This window comes from Equus przewalskii, chromosome 2 (genome assembly GCF_037783145.1).
Source record: "Equus przewalskii isolate Varuska chromosome 2, EquPr2, whole genome shotgun sequence".
Classification (NCBI taxonomy): Eukaryota; Metazoa; Chordata; class Mammalia; order Perissodactyla; family Equidae; genus Equus; species Equus przewalskii.
This window is the reverse complement of record NC_091832.1, coordinates 113,001,344-113,020,157: the sequence shown is the minus strand read 5'-3', so window position 1 is coordinate 113,020,157 and position 18,814 is coordinate 113,001,344. Positions and strand designations below refer to the sequence as shown.

Sequence of the window (18,814 nt, the reverse complement as noted above, 5' to 3'; positions counted from 1 at the left end):
TAATCCACTAATAAAACAAGTTTCCTGCGGGGTCACCCATAGTTTGATTTACTTTATTAAACCTTTGGAGACCAGCCAAAGACATGGTAAAATCAGTTAAATTGTGTCTGACAAAGATAACACATTGTTTACTTTGCTTTTCCTGTTCTTCATAAAAACTAAATAAATCCTTCAGTCCATCACAGTGAGTACTCTTAGTTTAGAGCAGCCACTGTGAAAGAGGTGGGAAAGGTGCACATAGAGTATGGATGGGAATAAAGAGTGGGACTTGGATGGGAATATGTAAACAGGTCGTTTTTGTTTTCAGTTTCAATTTTTTCCCTCCATCGTAGAGATGATTCCTTTTGCCAATGTCATTGATGCTAATGGAAGAGTAAAACTGTAAAGAGTATTTCACATTTATTTGTAAATCTATATGTGGGCATGTAGTTTCTCTTGAAAAGAGCTCCTGGTCCAGGGCCTCTCTGACACCGAAGCCCCATGCAGAGCGGGGGTGGGGTGGTGGTGGGGCCATTTTTCACTTTCTCTTCTTTCTTCTTGCCCTTTGATGTGCCCATTCACTCTCCATCTCTTTCTTCTAATATTTTTCAAGAACATATATTTCAATTGCCTCCTTCCAAATGTTCACATTTTAGTATAATTAAGGAAGTTATATAAGCTGGTTGTAGTTTTCTGATATGCATCAGACGGACTGGAGGACCCTTAACTTAATTTGTAAGATTTGCAAAGTAGAGTAACCAGAGATTTGAAAAAAATCACAGACAAGTACATGCTAGTGCTGAGGTGATTTTCGGTTGTTTAATAATAAATACTTCGGGGGCACTTTGGGGAAAGAAACTATGTCATGTGTCCTTTGCTTCTCCCTTAGAACTTTGTACCTAGAGCTGAGCACTTGGTGGGTACCTAGCAAATGCTTGTTGATTTACTGATAAATATGTATTGATTATGGATTTGTACTAAGATGCAGAAAGACGGATTTTGATGCCACCATTTACCCTTCCTATGTGTTTAGCTGTATCCTCTTGAATCTCTTCCTCAACTTGTCCAGATGGACTACTCTATCTTTTCTGTGTGTGCCAGAAATGTAACTAATACTCAAATGACTCTATAAAAATTTTTATTGACTATTTTAGCTTGGGTTTCATCTAATAGATTTACATGATCATAGAAAAGCAGTCAGTGGGCAAAATATCTCATGAAATCAGCAAGAGAAATGGTGAACAGAGCTTGTTGTAAAATCTGATTGTAAACAAAATGTTATAATACTGCCTTATAAAAATTTAATAGAAGTGCTAAACAAAAAAGATAACTCTACCCTTTAAAATTGATTCATGAGTACATGGTTGTTTCAAAGTAGCGTTAAGATCTTATTTTTTGACTACTTGGTATATTTAATCATTTTAATGATATTACATAGAAATAGCATTATTCCAAAAGTTGTAGAATCAACGATGATACCTTGCCTGGGACTGCAGATCTATGAGCACAATCGATACCTTGCTCACGATAAGAGGTCAATGAGTAAGACTCAAGTTCATATTGTTTTATCAACATTAACTTACATAAAGCCAGTATCAAGGACTTATCAGTAGTAGCCTGCTTTGGTTGGTTTCCGCTCAGTAAGCTGCGGCAGCGACAGCAGGGGCTGGCGGGCCAGCGCCGGACTCTCGGGGCAGAGGATCCGTGCTCCCGGGCCCTGGCGCCGGCATCCCGGGCAAGAGCGGCGAGGAACGCGGGAAGGAAATGGAGGCGCACATGTCGCCGGTTGAGCAGGAAGTTCTAGGGGCTCCGGTAAGGAGCTGCGCCTGTGGTCCCCACGGTCCCCATGGTAGAAGCGATGCACGTCTCAGCAGCTCCTCGCGACCAGCACCTACCAGCAGGTGCACCAGACTCTGGAGGCCCCGGCAGCCGCTGCAGCCACAGTGGTTCTTCGCATGGCGGGTGGCCCTCCTTTGTGGGCCTAGCTGGCTTTGGCCCTGGCGATCCGAGTCACCTGGACAGTGCAGGGGCTCGGTAAGCCATGTTCCTGCGGGGAAGAGCTGTGGTTCCCAGAGGGCTCCTATCCTGAGTCTATCGTTCCTCCCTCAAGGGCTACAGAGAGCAGATTCTGCCCTTTCCTCTGCAGAAGCTGGTTCCTGCCCTATGGCCCTGTGGCCCTCTCACCAGGCCCTGATGGCCTCCCCCTTCCCAGCTTCCTGGGCCCCTTGGGACTACCTATGATGCTGCCACCAATGGCTTGGGCCTGGGGTCCCCCTGGGCTCCATGGCTGCTCTCAGGCCTCCCCTGGAAGAGCCAGCTACACCCCGAGAGCTGGGCGTAGGCCTGGGGTTGGGCCTAGAAGAGAAAGAAGAGGCCGTGGTGGCAGCAGCAGCTGGGCTGGAGGAGGCTAGTGCGCTGGTGGCTTTGGCGACAGGGGTGCCCCAACTGGCCCTGCAGTCATAGGGCCCAGCCCACCACTGGCCCTGACTATGCCTTGGCCTGGGCTGAGTCCCTGCCCCTCCCGCTGCAAGCACTGTGCCAGGCCTACTGCCCCTGCTGTGCATCCCTGAGCTCCTGTCTCTGCGTCCGTGGTCCTGGCCTCCTTGCCCTGGCCTCACGGCTCTCGAGGTCCCAGAGCCCCTGGGTGAGGACAAGAAGAAAGGAAAGCCAGAGAAATTGAAATGCTGCATTCACAGGGCAGCTGGGAGCAGCTGGGAGGACCCCAGCCTGCTGGAGTGGGATGCAGATGACTTCCGGATCTTCTGTGGGGATCTGGGCAATGAGGTGAACGATGGCATCTTGGCAGCACCTTCGGCCACTTCCCATCCTTCCTTAAGGCTAAAGGGATCTGAGAAAAGCGCGGGCAAGACCAGGGGCTAAATTCATCATCTTTAAGGATCCCAGAGACTCTGTGCACCCCATGTGTGAGACGAATGGGCTCACGCCCCATCAAGCTGAGCAAAAGCTTGTGGAAAGACTGGAACCTGGACGTGGTGCGTGAGAAGCAGCAGGAGAGGAAATTGGGCCTGAGGTGGGGTCTGGGGCCAGGCTCCTGCTCCCTCCAGGCTGGGCGCTGGCTCCTCCCCACAGTTCTCTTTGGAAAAGCCCCAACTATCCACCCACCCATCCTCCCCAAAACCAGTTTCATTAAATTTCCATTCATTTCCAAAAAAAAAAAAAAAAAAGGCTAAAGCAATGATTGGCACATAACTAGTGCTCATAAATGTTTATTTCTTTATCGTAGTCATCATCACTTTTCATTGTCATCCTTATTATTGTTTGTATATAAGACCATTAGAGGACAGAGAGGTTAAGTGATTTGGCAGAAGCCACACTTCTGGTTAGCAGCAGGGCAAGGACCAGATTGCGTTTCTTATTATTCCCCACACCATGTTATTATTCCTGCAGTTGCCCATACTGTATTAAAAAAGAAGAAAGAAGAACAGAAGGGAAGAAAGAAAAACAAAAGAAAGAAAAAGGAAAAAAAAGCACATTCAGTCAGTCGCATCAAATGAGAAACATTTAACCTTTAACCTTTAAAGGAAAGATTTCCAGGCTTCTCTAACTCAATGATAATAACATCAATGGCTTTTTATTCCCAAGCATACTGAGGATATTAATTCACTGCTTAGCCTACTATTTTTTAGGTTTAATTAATTCTTAGATTTTCCCTTAAAATTTTTTTTTATTTTTAAATCATTTTAAATTTTCTTCTAAGGTTTTTCCAAAGTGTTAGTTACTATGTTGAGTCTCTAAGTAGCTAATTAGAGTGAGCAGCCGTATTGTTCAAAGTATAATTGCTGTCTGTAAATCCGTTGAAGTAGGGAATATATCAAACTAAGTGAGAATAGCAGGTGGCATAGAGCTGTTTTGAGATACAAAAGGACTAAAAAATGTTTACAATAAGGTATTGGTGGAACAGCATGTACATATACACACTCACATGCCCTGTGATTCTGACATCATTAAAAATGAAACCAAACAATATAAAAGCAAAACCAAGCAAAAAGAAGAGAGGAATAGAGGACTCGTGTTACTTATTTCCCGTGGATACTGAATTTATTCTATGTTTCCTGGAAAGTATGAAAAAGAGAAACACATTAAATTATGCATTTTTCCTAAATTAAAGGTTAGTAAAAAGAAGCATAGAGACTTTCTCTGTGACTAAACATTTTCCTGTTACTAAATTCAACAATAGTTAACCAAGAGAACCCATATAAGACAGACACAAGGACATAAATATTGCTCAAATGGACATTTCTTATATCCACCTTATGTAAAACCAAACGTATTGTAATATTTCATAGTTCAGTGAAGCCATTTCTGTAGGGAATAGAGATAACATGCTCTAGGTACATTGCTTTCTGGTGATCTACCTGAATGTCTACCCTGATAGTAATCTGGGAGAAGGAATAGTTAATGTTTCTGTTGTATATGAATTGTCTCAGAAGACTCTTCAGCCAGAACTAAGTGACCCCATGATGAGTGTTCTAATAAATGCAGAAACTGACACTATTTTATATTTTGATATGAAAGAGCCTGTGTGCCTCAGACACCGTGTGTGTGGGAGGCACTACTGAGAAAGTACTTGAACCTGCCCTGTATTTGCCCCCAAATATAAAGGGTCTGACCCCTTCAAGCCTGCCTCCTTCCTGCTCCCTCACTCAACAAAGTGAAAAGTACCTAACACCAACAAAACATCCTTAGAAATGTGGGCCAGTATTACTAACTGACTACGGTAAGCTAAAGACTGATAGTGTGGCTCCTGTGGGAAATTTGATTTTTGGAAATATGACCGAAGAACTCACCAATGGGTTAACTACAGGATATATTCTCGAGGAGTTAGCTGAGTTGTACTGTTGAATGGGATTGTTTATCACTTTCCATTTTAAACATAATTAATTTGTATGTAAGCTCATATTCACAAGATAAAACATTTTTGTTTTAAGTCCAGTTGATGCTGAGTTGCTTTTTCTGATGACACTTACCCAACGTATTCAACTGCTAATTAAATCTATTTTTGGTTAGAAATTCCAACACCAAAACATTAGCATAAAGAAAGTTGCTTGTCTTCTGTTTCCTACATCTGAAGGACATGAATTCAATAACATGATGGCAGTCCCAATTTCATTGCATTGTATTTTTTATTTTTTTAAAGATTGGCACCTGAGCTAACAAACAACTGTTGCCAATCTTCTTTTTTTTTTTCTGCTTTTTCTCCCCCAAATTCCCCCAGTACATAGTTGTATTCTTTTTAGTTGTGGGTCCTTCTAGTTGTGGCATGTGGGACGCCGCCTCAGGGTGACCTGATGAGTGGTGCCACGTCCGCGTCCAGGATCGGAACCGGCGAAACCCTGGGCCACCGAAGTGGAGCTCGAACTTAACCACTCGGCCACGGGGCCGGCCCCCTCATTGCATTTTAAAAGAAGGCAGATTAAGAATTTAACAGCATTTATGAGTAGAATTTCACCCACCATCTGTGTCTTTATAACCACGCTAGTTTGAGTAGTACTGGTGTTACAGAAATCTTGAAGAGACATGTATATCCTGAATTCCATTTATATCTTGTGCGCAGTTTGGTTTCTGAACTATTCCCTCACATAGAAAATTTTAATCTTATTCTTGATGATTTTTTCAATCAAATGCAACTATAGTGCAGTGATTTGTAGTGGGAACTTTGTGCCCCCCAAAAGGATATTTTTTTCCATGTAAAATTCTTCTAACTTAACCTAGTAATTAATTGAGAAGAAAGCTGGCCAATTATTAAGGAAATGTTCTATCCTGTTCTGTAGATTTAAATTTTTTTGTGTGTGTGTGTGTGAAAATGAGGTTGGCAACATTCATGAATTTATGAAAAGAAAATTCTGTGGAGTAAACCAAGAAGGTTTGGCCTTGGGGTCCTCCTTAGGATAACTTCTCCTGAAATTGTTTAATTTAAGTATATATTTGAATTCCGTAAGTTTTTAGATTGTGTAAGCTTTATTCTATTTGAGATACTGTCTTGTTACCTTCATCAATTTTTTTAAAAGTTTTTGTCGATATTTGTTGAAATAGGAAAATCGGAAGTCTAGTGTTCTCATAGTCTGCTCTACAGCAAGTTCAAGTTTTCGGTGGTGCTAATGCTGTGGAGTGAAAGGAGAAATATCTGTCAGAGGGGAGGCTGGCAAGAGAATTGTAAATCCTTTAAACTTCAGAGAGTTGATCACTCATGGAATCAAAGAAAATTTTACACATTTTTAAACATCTTCATTCTCAAACCTTTTATTTTAAATTCGTAGAAAGTAACATTCAGAATGGTACTGTTGAGATCATTTTCAAGCCAGTCTAGAGCATTCATTTTAAACAATGATGGATTGATGATTAGTTAATAATGCTTGATTCTTTATTAAAAATGTAAACAATATTCCCCATAGATTTATCCCACAAGCTGCCCACATTACGAAATTTGTAATATGGCTGATGTTTTAATATTGGTGATATTGCTGGTAAATGTTTAACAACTGGATGGAGTGGGGGGCAAAAAAGCCCTGATATATATTATTTGCTGATTTGCATAGTAAAATATTTCCATGACAGGAAAGGGAGACATGATATTGGGAAATATTAAATTAAAGAACTAGGAGAGAAATCGCTGGCACATATCGAGGCAAGGCTTTCTTCTTCTCTTCCTTTTCATTCTCCTCCTTCGACTAGCTATAGCTCAGAAGCCATGGGCTTAGTCCATGCTCTGTTTGGGGTGGTTAAAGGGCTTCAGAGAACTTAAGGTGGGACATCCTCCATGTCCCCTCCACATGTGATTTTAATTTACAGGTTAAACTTTTTTTTTAAGTTAAATAAACATTGACATCAGATAAAATAACTTCTAAAAAGTAAAATTGATCTATTGGGAAAATTCTAGTGGGATATAAAAGTCAGCAAAAAGGAACTTTTTTTAAAAACTGAAAGATAGATTTGCAGAAGAGCAAATGAAACGATTCCCCATTCTTCAGTCTTGGAGAGGAACTTTGTAAAGAGTGGGTTAACACGGAGTCATCCATGGAGAGATTCTGTTATTTGACCAAGCCAAATGTTTGCCCCTCAAGTTAGAGCTTACCAAATTATATGGCATCAGATTTTAGAAAGACGATAACAACTCCTGGGCAAATGAGTCCAGTTGTTCCACAGGCAGGCCTCAAGCACCTGGAAAAAAATATCTCCAAACCTGCTATCTCTATTCCCATTTGGACAAAAATCCTGATATACAGAAAGCTTATAAACTGTAGGGACTACTCAATCTTTTTTCAAACATATTAAATAGTTTTGATTATTTACAAATGTAATATTTACCAAAATATTCCCTCTATGCTCTCTGTAGAGTCTTTCATTCGTCCAACAATATTTATCTAGTAGATTCTCTGTGTCAGCCTGGGGCTGAGCACCCGTAAATCCCTGACCTGAACAGTCTCAAAGATCTTTTCAAACTCTCAGGTTCTGAAACCTCGGATGGAGGCAGAGGTAGGAATTGAGGAAGAGGGAAGGCAACTTCTTACAATAAACATCTTAAGATGCAAAATTCTTTCGATATTAGGCCATCTAGACTACTCCCAGTGATTGGAACATTTGATTCTTACTGACTGAAATAATGGATCCACTCTCCCAAAACATTTTAGTGATCGTTCATGATATAGAGTTGAAGATTTCTTCCTGTAAACAACTTAGGAAAACCAATAAAATGTCATGCTGAAGAATATATAGAATAAAAAGCTATCAGGGAAGTTAAAGGCTCTTAAATATCTTCAGGCTTAATTATCTCCTTAAAAATTTCTACCCTGTGGCCACATTGCTTTTTCTTCCCTGTCTGTCAGAATGAGTTGACTGTTTGTGAAGTAGATTACATCTATTTAAATTAAGTGCTTCCTGTTACAAAGAGAGTGGATGTTGAATAATTAGCTCAGAAAACAACTTTAAAATGTAATGCTTTCCTTGGTCTGGTAAAGGGAGTGAAAATAATTTTTAGTTGTTGAATCATTTGTGTATAGTTAACACAGTTAACATTATTTGCATAGTGGTAGAATCCAGGGATCATAAAATTCCATCTTTTTCAAGTTTTTACTATATTGTTGATTCATTTGATAAATTTTCTAGGAATATAATAATAAATTTCAAAAGTGCTTTAATTCTTACTATTTTGTACCATGTAAATATATAGAGACCATGACAGGCATGTATTCACAGTACAACTGTATCGCCTACTCAAAGTTGTCTGTTAGTGAGAAACCAGGACCACGTTTTGCAAAGAAGAAAAACAAATATTGCTTTATTTTTTTATTTATTTATTGAGGAAGATTAGCCCTGAGCTAACATCTGCTGCCAATCCTCCTTTTTTTGCTGAGGAAGATTGGCCCTGAGCTAACATCTCTGCCCATCTTCCTCTACTTTATATGTGGGAAGCCAGCCACAGCATGGCTTGCCAAACGGTGCCATGTCCACACCCGAGATCCAAACAGGCAAACCCAAGGCTGCTGAAGTGGAACGTGCAAACTTAACTGCTGTGCTACCGGGCCGGCACCATGCTTTATTTTTGAGTCAAATATAAAAGCCTGAATACTTTCCATAAGAAAATCATTAAATATAAGATGTTCAATGACCGCAAACAGGAAACTTACCATATAGCAACTTGCATCTGCATTTGGTTCTCCTTGTATTTAGGGCAAGATCTGCCTTCAAACTTTATGTCAGTATAATATGTGTAGATATCATGTTTAGTGAAATTTTCAATGAGTTTTTTCAACGCTATGGTGAGTAATTAATTTTTTAGGAATTTAGCTAGATGGGAACCAGATATTATAGTACTATCGGAGATTGTAAGATAAATTTTAAATTTTTGAAAAATAATCTCAAGACAAATTAGTGACATAATGCTAAATGTCCTTTAAGTATAGTATTATCATTGCAAAGTTATGTTGTTTTAGAAATTGTCCTATGGCTTTTTAATCACTTTTTATGAAAAGGACATTTCTCTTCCATTTGTTAAAAAATTGATTTAAAGCTCTCTATGGTCTAGAAACTGGACAGAATTTTGTTTCTGGCTAGCACAATAAATAATATAGAGTTGCTCTTTTTTTCTCTCATTAGAAAACTATTTAGATGTTTCTTAGTTAAAAAAAAAAGTTTGTTGAATGAAGTTGCCAAAACCACATTTCTGATGAATATTTACCTCTTTGCCTCTCTGAATTGAACTTAATAGCATCAAGCTTATACAAAAAGAAAGAACAATGAGGAGATCAGAGTCTGTCTGTTCTCGCGGTTATATGCTAGCCTTAGGTGAGCAACTGTCTCTCTCATTGCTACTCCACTTCTGAGGCCTTGTTTGTCTCTCCTCAGAATGGACTCAATGCGCTCCATCTGGCTGCCAAAGAGGGCCACGTGGGGCTGGTGCAGGAGCTGCTGGGGAGAGGATCCTCCGTGGATTCTGCCACGAAGGTAAGGTTCGTGCTGGTAGAATTTTTTTCCCTGGAAAAGAAGAAATCATTTAAAGTTTCTTTTCCCTGGTTATACATTTCAGAGGTTTGCTGGAACACCAAGATTCTTAACAATACAGAACTGAAATTGAAACCCGTTCCATTAAACTTTTTAGAGTTTGAATTGTTTCATTTAGAGATTTCTCAGATATGAGACTGAAGAATTCTGTATAATATTTTCTTTTTTCCTTTGATTCACATAGAGACTAGATTAATATAATTCTCCTTAAACGATAGCACCTGTTTTCCTAAAGTTAATTCAATTTTAAAAATAAATTGATGTAATAAGCTTCTCAGTGGAAATGAGCAAGTAATTTTCATGCTTTAATTAAATTGTTATATCTTTTAATATATTCATTTAAGTTGGTAAAGGAATATACAGAATCCTTTATACTCTAGTGGAAAAGAGATTTTTTAGATCATGGATTGAATTAAAGGAAAATTAGATTTTTGTCACTGTACTTGGTTTGTAAAGAAATTGGACTCATTTTTAAAGAAATGTACAAGATGGTCAGTATACTAGAAACCGTTGCTTCCTTGTTGATAATGCTTTTGCTAAAATATATTTGAATCTCATCTTTGGGGAGTCATTTCAGAAACAACAGATGTTTTAAAACATATCATCAATGGTGACAAGTCTTTGTCTTTAGAAGGTGAAATTTTAATTTGAAAAAAAAAACTGGCAGCCAGTCAGAATCAAGCTTGCTGACCAGGGCTGAGGGTGATAATATGGTTGTGGGAGATGCAGAGAGAGGTGACAGGCACTCCAGCCCCCAGCTGGGGCTTTAGTCTAAGCAGGAAAGAAAAAAGAGTACTGGAATAAATTAAGAATATGGCCAGTTAACCTGGATTTCCAATACCTCATGCATAATTGCCAAAATGTGGACTGGCCCTGCTTACAGTATAGTGTAGTATACAGCAATTCTAGTGGAAATTTAAAAACAAAAACAAACAAAAATTCTCTGGCAATTCCAAAGAAGTCAAAATGTAAGTTCATGATATGCAATAAATTCCTTACTTTGAACATAAAAAGAGAATGAACATTTTTCTTTGGTGAGGAAGATTGTTGCTGAGCTGACATCTGTGCCAGTCTTCCTCTACGTTGTATGTGGGACACCGCCACAGCATGGCTTGATGAGTGGTGTGTAGGTCCACTCCCGGGATCTGTATTGAAAATCCCAGGCCGCCTAAGCAGAGTGTGCAAACTTAACCACTACATCCCAGGCCAGACCCTTGGCCTTGTATTTTAAATTTCTGTGTCTCCTACTTCATTTCAAATGTGTGTGTGTGTGTATGTGCATTTATTTTGTTGATAAATCATTATTTTAAAATATTTTGAAATCAATAGATTAAAATATTTGCATATATGATTATGTTGAACTGGGCTCTGTTTTACAACTGAAGAAATTCTCTTGGTAATCTCAAATGTATCAAAACATTTAAACCCTCATATTGTATGTCATAACCCAAAAAGTTTATGAAAAGTTGCTATTTCTCTAGAACCTCTAGATTGAATGTACAAACCGAGAGTATGAATGTATGTAGCTTAATGCCTGTGAACCATCAAAGGAAAACGTTGTCTCAATACTAAATGAGAAATGAGAAGTATGGAAAGGGTAAATAAATTTTTCTTTGCTAGTCTCAGCCATGAGTAATACCAGAATGAACACTTTTATTAACATTTCTCTTGGACACGTCAAATAAATGTTAAAAGAATATTTAAAGAATATCAGTTTGAATGTGTATCAAATTATTTGCTTCCTCTGAGTTGCCCAAATTAGTATAATATATTCATTAAACCAACTACTTTTTGGTTGCTTGTTTATCATTTCCTTTCCTTTAAACTCTATTGATATTTTGAAATATAGATTCACTTTACATCATAGATTACAATTGTAGAATTTTAGATCTGGAAAAAAATCTCATTTAAAAAGAAGGCAGCTGAGCCCTCAAAATAGGAAGTGAGTGGCTGAAGGCCCCATAGTGAGTTGGTGACAGAAAGAGAACTAGTGTCCATGATTTATGGCTCTGAATCTACAGATTTCTGTTTTTTGCATTTTTTCCTTTTATTTATTTTAGTCACATCATAATTTTCTTTTTTTCTATATTTTCTTTTCATCTATATTTTCTTTTCATGAAAAGTTTAAATTATTTTTCATTTATGTTTGGTCCTGTGGATGGTAAATTTTGATATAGCATATGGTAGAAATCATCAGTAACGTTATAGTTTCTGTAAAATGTAGTATTTCATTCCCCAAATATTTTGAACAACCATGTGCTCTAGTGGCTGGAAATACAACTGTGAGTTAAGTCAGTTTCTCTACCACTTAAAATCTGTAGGTTTCTCCGCAAGGTGGTATGAGCTCAATGGTTCAGTAAAGTTGTTTTTTTTTAGTTAACTTTACCTTGGGATGGGACTGTTTAGTTGTTGGTTAAATCACATGAATGGTGATATTGTCACACACACACTCATGCACACACATCCCAAATTATTTGATTCAATGAGAACTCAGTCTTTGAATGTTCTTAACACTACACTGGAATTGTGAAGGATAGAAAAGAAAGACACTATATGGGTTTTAACCATAAAAAATTATCCCTTCCCAAGGTGGGCTACTGTTTTGATAGAATGATAAGTTTTAACCAGTTGAAAGAATCAGCAAAATTGAAAATGCCTGTACCTTTTAATTTCTACAAAATTTGGAAACCTAACATTTTCTACTTTGTTTCTCCAAAACAGAAGGGAAATACTGCTCTTCACATTGCGTCTTTGGCTGGACAAGCAGAAGTTGTCAAAGTTCTGGTTAAGGAAGGAGCCAATATCAATGCACAGTCTCAGGTATTACACTCGGATTTCCTCTAACGTAAATAAATTTCAATTAGAACAGCTTTGTGAAGTTGATTTAATGGGTTTTGTCAGCAGTTGGGTAGATAAATTTAGTATAAGTACTGCTGTTATTTATTTCAGCCAAATTATTTTATGAACTCAGGCTATGACGTTTCTCATTTTTTTGATGCATCATGACCTCCCTCTTAAGATAACTGAAACTTTGACAAGTGCACAGTCTATCATTGTCTTGAAGTGCATTAAAAAAGAATATAAAGTGTTTTATCCAGAATGACAGTGACATCTGTGAAATATGAATTATTCATGCAAGTTCTGTGTTGCTCTATAAAAGTATTTTCTTTCCTTAAATTTTAAAAATTCTCAAAAGATTAGCATTCCAGTGGGAAATCTGCTGTAAAGTGGGAATCACACTACCTTGGTTACTTCACACTCTAAATGTGGGCTTTACAAAACCCCAAAGGGAAACGGGAAAATTCGAGACCCACAGCCTTGTGATGCATGGAATAACAATTATATAAGGTAGGAAATGCATGTTATTAAAATGAAATTAAGAAAAATTTTAAAAGAATAATCAAAATACATCATACCCTAAACTTGATCCCTATTTTTTTTTTCTGGTGGAAAAGAGGGAAAATATTGTTTTGCCCAAAGCTTTACTCTTAGTATCTAGTATGCATTTGTGTAGAAATTGAGGTGCCTATCTTTATAATCAACTCCATTTATTTTCTCTACTTTTTAAGGTTTTTAGCCTTTCTGATAACACAGACCACACCATGGGGGTTATTGGGAAAATAAACCAGTCCTTCTCAATGCATTTGTTGGGATAACCTCACCAGTTTGCCCTTGAAGTTCTTTATATAGGAATATCTGTTACCTACTTTGTTCATTCATTTGTCATGAGGACACAGCTCTAGTTGTGGAAATGGCACAAGCTCTGAGTTCTGGACCCATAAAATACTTAAGGACAAAGGTTGGAATCAGCCGTATTTTCTTTGACTTTGATTATAGGGAAGAATCTGTTGAAATTATAACAGACAAGACATTATCCATTTTTATCTGTAATATCATACTGTTTTAAATAACCACATTTTTCCCTTACAACACAAATTTTTAGTTAAATACATATCAATATTTTCACATTTATCAAGAATATGCCATATTCTAAAGTCTTTATTAAATGAAATTTTTAAAAAAATTGGTACCATCTGTAAAGAACTCCTGTTTATTCTATAAAGTATGATGGTATCTTGGGCTTGGAGACACAGGACTCTACAAAATCTACTGCCCCAAAGTAAGGGATAAAAACTTTTCTTTATAGCAAGAGAACATCTTTTCGCTGCAGAGCAGAGGTGCTCAAACTTTAGCTTGCATTGTAATCACCTGCAGGGCTTGTTGAAACACGTGCTTCTGGGCCCCACCCCAGAATTTCTGGTTCAGTTCTGGGGTAGGACCTGAGAATTTTCATTTCTCACAAGTTCTCAGATAATGCTGATACTGCTGGCCCAGGGACCGCACTTTGAGAACCACTGCTTTGGAGAATGTAAGAGAAAATTTGGCATAAGAATATTGTAGTAAGATTCACTAAATATAGATTCAACTACATGCATGAGTCAATAGTTTATGTACTTAAGAAGCATGGAAATGAGAGCCTGGTCAAGTTCAATTGCCCACGGGAGGTTCCTTTTGATGGGAAGTTCACCTATACGTTGGTGCTATTAATATCTATAAAAAGAACTTGGTTACTTTTTTCAACTGACTGGTTGAACATAGTGATTTCATAAAAGTTGACAGGTAGCAGATGCTGCAAGGTAAATGCTTGTTAAAAGTTACATCGGTCATTACAGTGATTGTTGGAAACTTATATGCTTTGGAGACTTTTCAAGGAGAACCAGCTAAAACCGTTTAATCAGTAATTTGCTTTCAGAGTCAATGAGCCTGTTCTTTATAGTCATAATCATGCCAGATTATAACAGGTCTTAAAGGAAGATTTATATTATCATTAAGAGATTAAAATAATCTTTATCTGCACTATATTCAATTAGCTCAATTTAAGATTTACATTATAGGAAATCCTGACAAATAGCTTCAAACTGATTTTTATATTGTGAGAAAGTTTTAGAGTGACTTTTTTTTGCTATATTGAATTTAGGTAGCCATCATTACCAATTAACAAAAATTATTATTACTTAGGATATTTTATAATTTAATGATTAGGATTAAAATACAGGAATTTATATAAAACAGGTTGACAATTTTGCTTCTGTGTATAAGTAAATTCCAAAGGCATGATTTTAAGGGCTGTTGAGGGTAGATATGAGTCCTTCTGCATAAATGATTCTCGTCGGCCCTGTCCTGTTTAAGATACAGATTTCTTATGTGACAACAGTGGACTCAGGTGAATGGATAAGAGCCATGCTCATGATGGTTGGACTGTCACTTCCTTTTCAGAACCAGAAAAAGAGCATAGGAATCCCAAATGCACAACATAGATTTTGAATTTTGTACTCAAATTATACCTTCTGCATCTTTTTAAGAACATAATGCAAGGTAAGTACAGAATAGTCTGTTATTACAGGAACGTTGGTGGCTGCATAGTACTTTGCTTTTGGAAGGCTTCTGGGTTATTTGGAAATGGACCATTAAGGCTTTTGTTGAATTAAGAAAGTAAGAAACTCTCTGGAAAGCTCGAAGGGATAAGCATTCAGTCAACATTTACAGGCTCATAGGTTCTGGAGAGGTACACATCTGTGGATTCTTCTGCATTCTCTACAGAAACTGCGAGATCCACGGGAGGCTTACCTTCACATGACAGTGCCAATTTCGGTAGGCAGTGTGCTTATTTCATGAAGAATTGTAGAACACCAGCAGGAGCTATTTAAGTATTTTAAATAGAATTATGTGGTTGATATGTTAACAGTCAACAAACGTTGAAGTTTCTGTGCTCAGCAGTGGTAGCAGTGAGGGCCCCACCCAGCCAGTTCTCAGTGTGATTTTAAGTATTGCCCTGACCTTGTGTCTCTCCGGCTTGATTCTTGGCTCTCCTGGATTCAGTGGCATGGGGATCTCATCAAGACCTCAGTGAAAGCTGTTTTGATGGAATAATGGGGCTGGAAGTCAAATTAGAGTGATCTAAGGAATGCTATTTGCCTCGATGATGGTTGCTTGCTTTCTGAAAACAGAGATACTTTCAGGAAATCCTTATTAGGCATTTAACATCCTCCAAACAGTCTTCCATGAGTCTTGCTGGGATGCGCTCTGGCTATCTGTACGGGCATTTTTTGGTCACTTTTATAACCTTTAAAGCTACGAGACTCAGAGAGATGACTTTTAAAAAATTGTCCCAGTTACATATTATCAAAGAAATTAGACTTTGAAAAAGTATTAAAAATATTCTTAGAGAAATGAGTTCCCTTAAATTCTTGTAGCACTTTTTGCCTGTTGAAATTTAGCCATCTCAGGTTTGTTTTTTCAGTGTATATCTACAATTTCTGCAAAGTCTTTAACTTCTGGAGAGCAGGTCATTCTTCTCACATTTCTTTATAGTCTTGGGATTTGGCATAAAGCCTTGTGCGTATATGATCGGAGGCTAAACATGTGCACGTATGATCTTCATTTGTAAGAATTAGCTTTGTTATGTATTCCTGTCATTCCTAACAGTGGGTGTTAATATTAATAATAGTACAAATAATAATACTGACTGCCGGGCACTGTCTCCAGCGCATTGTGTGCCTTGTCTCTTTTGATCTTCATTTACTCTGTCATTATCGATGACAAACAAACAATGATATTTCACTTACTCGCTCATAATCTGCATCCCCAGGCAAAACTGCTCCTCACAGTTCCCACATCAGTTCTACCTTCACTACAGACCTTGGAGAATAATTTTAAAAATTCCTTTTTCTTCTGGCCCAAAACCATATTAAGGTCCAAATAAGTGGATTCTCCTGAAGTAGAATCCGTGCAGAAGGTTCAAGGTGCGATAGCTCTGTGAAATGTTCAAGACGTGAATAGATTTTGCTGTCACTGCCAAGGAAATCAGGCCTGAGGAATGTCTCCCCTTTAATTTTCTCTACAAAAATGTGACTTTTTGTTCCTCATCTAAGAAAGTTTTTCCTTTAGATCTTTATTATATTCTCCTTATATAAAATTATTAAAATCAGAATGATTTTAAATAAAGCAAGGGTACCTTAAAAATATCTGGTTTTTGTTTTTATAAAGCAAACTGGTTTCTGTTATGTATACTTTACTACAATTAAAAAAAAAAAAAAAGCAAAATGGATCCCAGAATAGATAAAATCTCTGTGCAGCAGAAACTAGGTGAAACTGTGGTGCGTGGGCCAGGACAACTGGTCAGCTGTGGCTTTCTCACTATCTTCCACCTTGTGCAGTGGAGCCTGTGATGGTTGAGTTCCCTGATAGAGAAAGAAAAATGTGATTTCATTAGAAGAAAGGATGGGCTAGAAGCTCCCATGAGCCTGTTTAAGAAGTATGTGTCTGGGGAGCTGAGTCTGGGTTGAAATAGATTCCAGATGCCACAAAGGTACAGCCAAATAGTGATATGTTGCACTCACACTCTTACAGTGTATTTTCATGTGTTATTTAATCTCATTTTATCTTTACGATGATGTGAATCAGCGATGGTTATTCTCATTTTGGATATGGGGAAAACGGAGGCACGTAGGAAAACCAAGATCTCCTAACAAATTAGTGATGGAGCCACAAACCCATGGCCGTTTGGTATGGATACCTTAATAACATACCTTCCAATAATCCTCAGTATAGTTCACTATTTCCCGTAAAGCTGTTTCTACACCTTCTGCCTCCACTAGGGAGGTCCAAGACCCTACTTACCTTCCACAAGAGCCGGGTCCCTGGTTCAGACGCCATCCATTCACTCCTGGTCTAGTGCTCAGATGGTGGAAATAACTAAGAGCGTTCTGTAAAAGGTAGGCAACTACCAGGTGAAGGGATTCACGTACACTGTGACGCCTCATCCGTAGTCGGGACTTTTTCACTCAGCCATCCATTCTCTTAAGAGTGTTCTTTCACCAAACACAATTTTTAACACATGGAAGACTTAAATACGCTTTCTGAGCTGTGGTTTGTCATGTCTTTTTTGATTCATTTTTCTTATCTATGTCTACGCTGTTTTACTTTTTCTTGGAATTTCTTGTGTTTCACTCCTTTTATGAGGACTCCAGAAAGAATTTTTTCTTTTCATCTTATTTTAATGGTTAAGTCCAAATAAGATACTCTGATTTGGTAGTCTTGATGTTTTACTGAAAATTTATTTCTGTTTTTCTTGACTCCTTTTGCCTGTTTTGTGCTCACTACTCTTTGTGTTACTGAAACCAAAGTGTGTTTTCCTCCTGGTGAGTTAAATCAGACTCTCCACTGGAAACAGTTGTTACACAAAGTAGGGTATATTTGCAGCAAATAGGAGGCCACGTGGAGTCATTTCCAAAGTCATGGTGTCCCTGAACAAAGGGAAGCAAGGACTTTTTATTTTGGATGGGGAATGAATAGTCAAAAGGGAGAGGTGGATGTTCGCTGGTGCAGGCTCAGATGGAAAACATGTTTCCACAGACACTGTAGGTTATGGTAATAAGGCCTATGCTCCTCCTGGAGAGGAGATCTTAGCATTAAATATAAGGCCAAGGTCATAGACCTCGCCCTTGTGGTGGGGCTTAGTCTGGTTCAGGGTGATTGGTGATTGCATCTCTTAAACAGTTAAATGCTTCCAAACCCACCCTTGAGTTCCTCAGGGCAATTAGTTGGTGACATTTGTTCTTTCAATCCTGGAAATTTCATTCCAAAAGAAGACTTTCCTCTTTTTAACACAAGCATATTTAGGCTGTTATTTTATTAGCTTTCACAGTTTCAGACTGTGACCATTAACAACAGTTGCAAGATTTCATGACCATTGATTACACCCCAGAATTTTAGAGGTGCATATACCCTCCATATGCAAGGATAAATGTCTTTTCAGGTGTAGCATCCAATAGCTTTTTCTTCATTGGCCCTTACCCATTGTCACAAATAATTTGAATTGGGCTGTGAAGAGGAAGAAAGCCTACACAGTTGGCCAGCATGCCCATTACACTGAATTGCTTCCATATGGCCATAGAGCCATCCTTGGCTCTCGAAACAAAAACTCATAATGGAACATTCTGTTCTGTCACACACACACAAAGTGTATAAAATGGAATCCGTGATCACAGATTTCAAAAAAAGGTTTTGTTTTCAGCTTTTTTTTTTCTCCAAATATACACGTATGGTTCTTTCTTAGTAAGGTTCTTGATTTTTTCAATTGGGAAAATTACTATCGTAACACAAATTCTCTGATGTTAAGATGAAGGCACGTACTTTCATCTGTCCAGGCATAAGAAAGAAGTCAGAATACTTGTGTTGTCTTTTTGACTCTGAAAATCAGCTTATTGGGTGAGTACAAGTTTGTAGGAACATCTGTGTTCCTCAGCATTCCAAG

At 38.1% G+C, this 18,814-nt stretch overlaps 1 protein-coding gene and 1 pseudogene across 50 annotated transcripts in view; both read left to right on the top strand.

Moving 5' to 3' along the window:
- The window catches only part of ANK2 (ankyrin 2), a 619,163-nt gene that overhangs the window by 439,352 nt on the left and 160,997 nt on the right, over positions 1–18,814 (top strand). For all 50 annotated transcript variants that reach the window (XM_070609318.1, XM_070609330.1, XM_070609316.1 and 47 more), the window contains 2 exons: positions 9,343–9,441; positions 12,220–12,318. In XM_070609318.1, the coding sequence (XP_070465419.1) occupies positions 9,343–9,441; positions 12,220–12,318 (198 nt within the window). The remainder of the gene's footprint in view (positions 1–9,342; positions 9,442–12,219; positions 12,319–18,814) is intronic.
- Positions 1,452–3,282, top strand: LOC139078936 (RNA-binding protein 42 pseudogene; annotated as a pseudogene).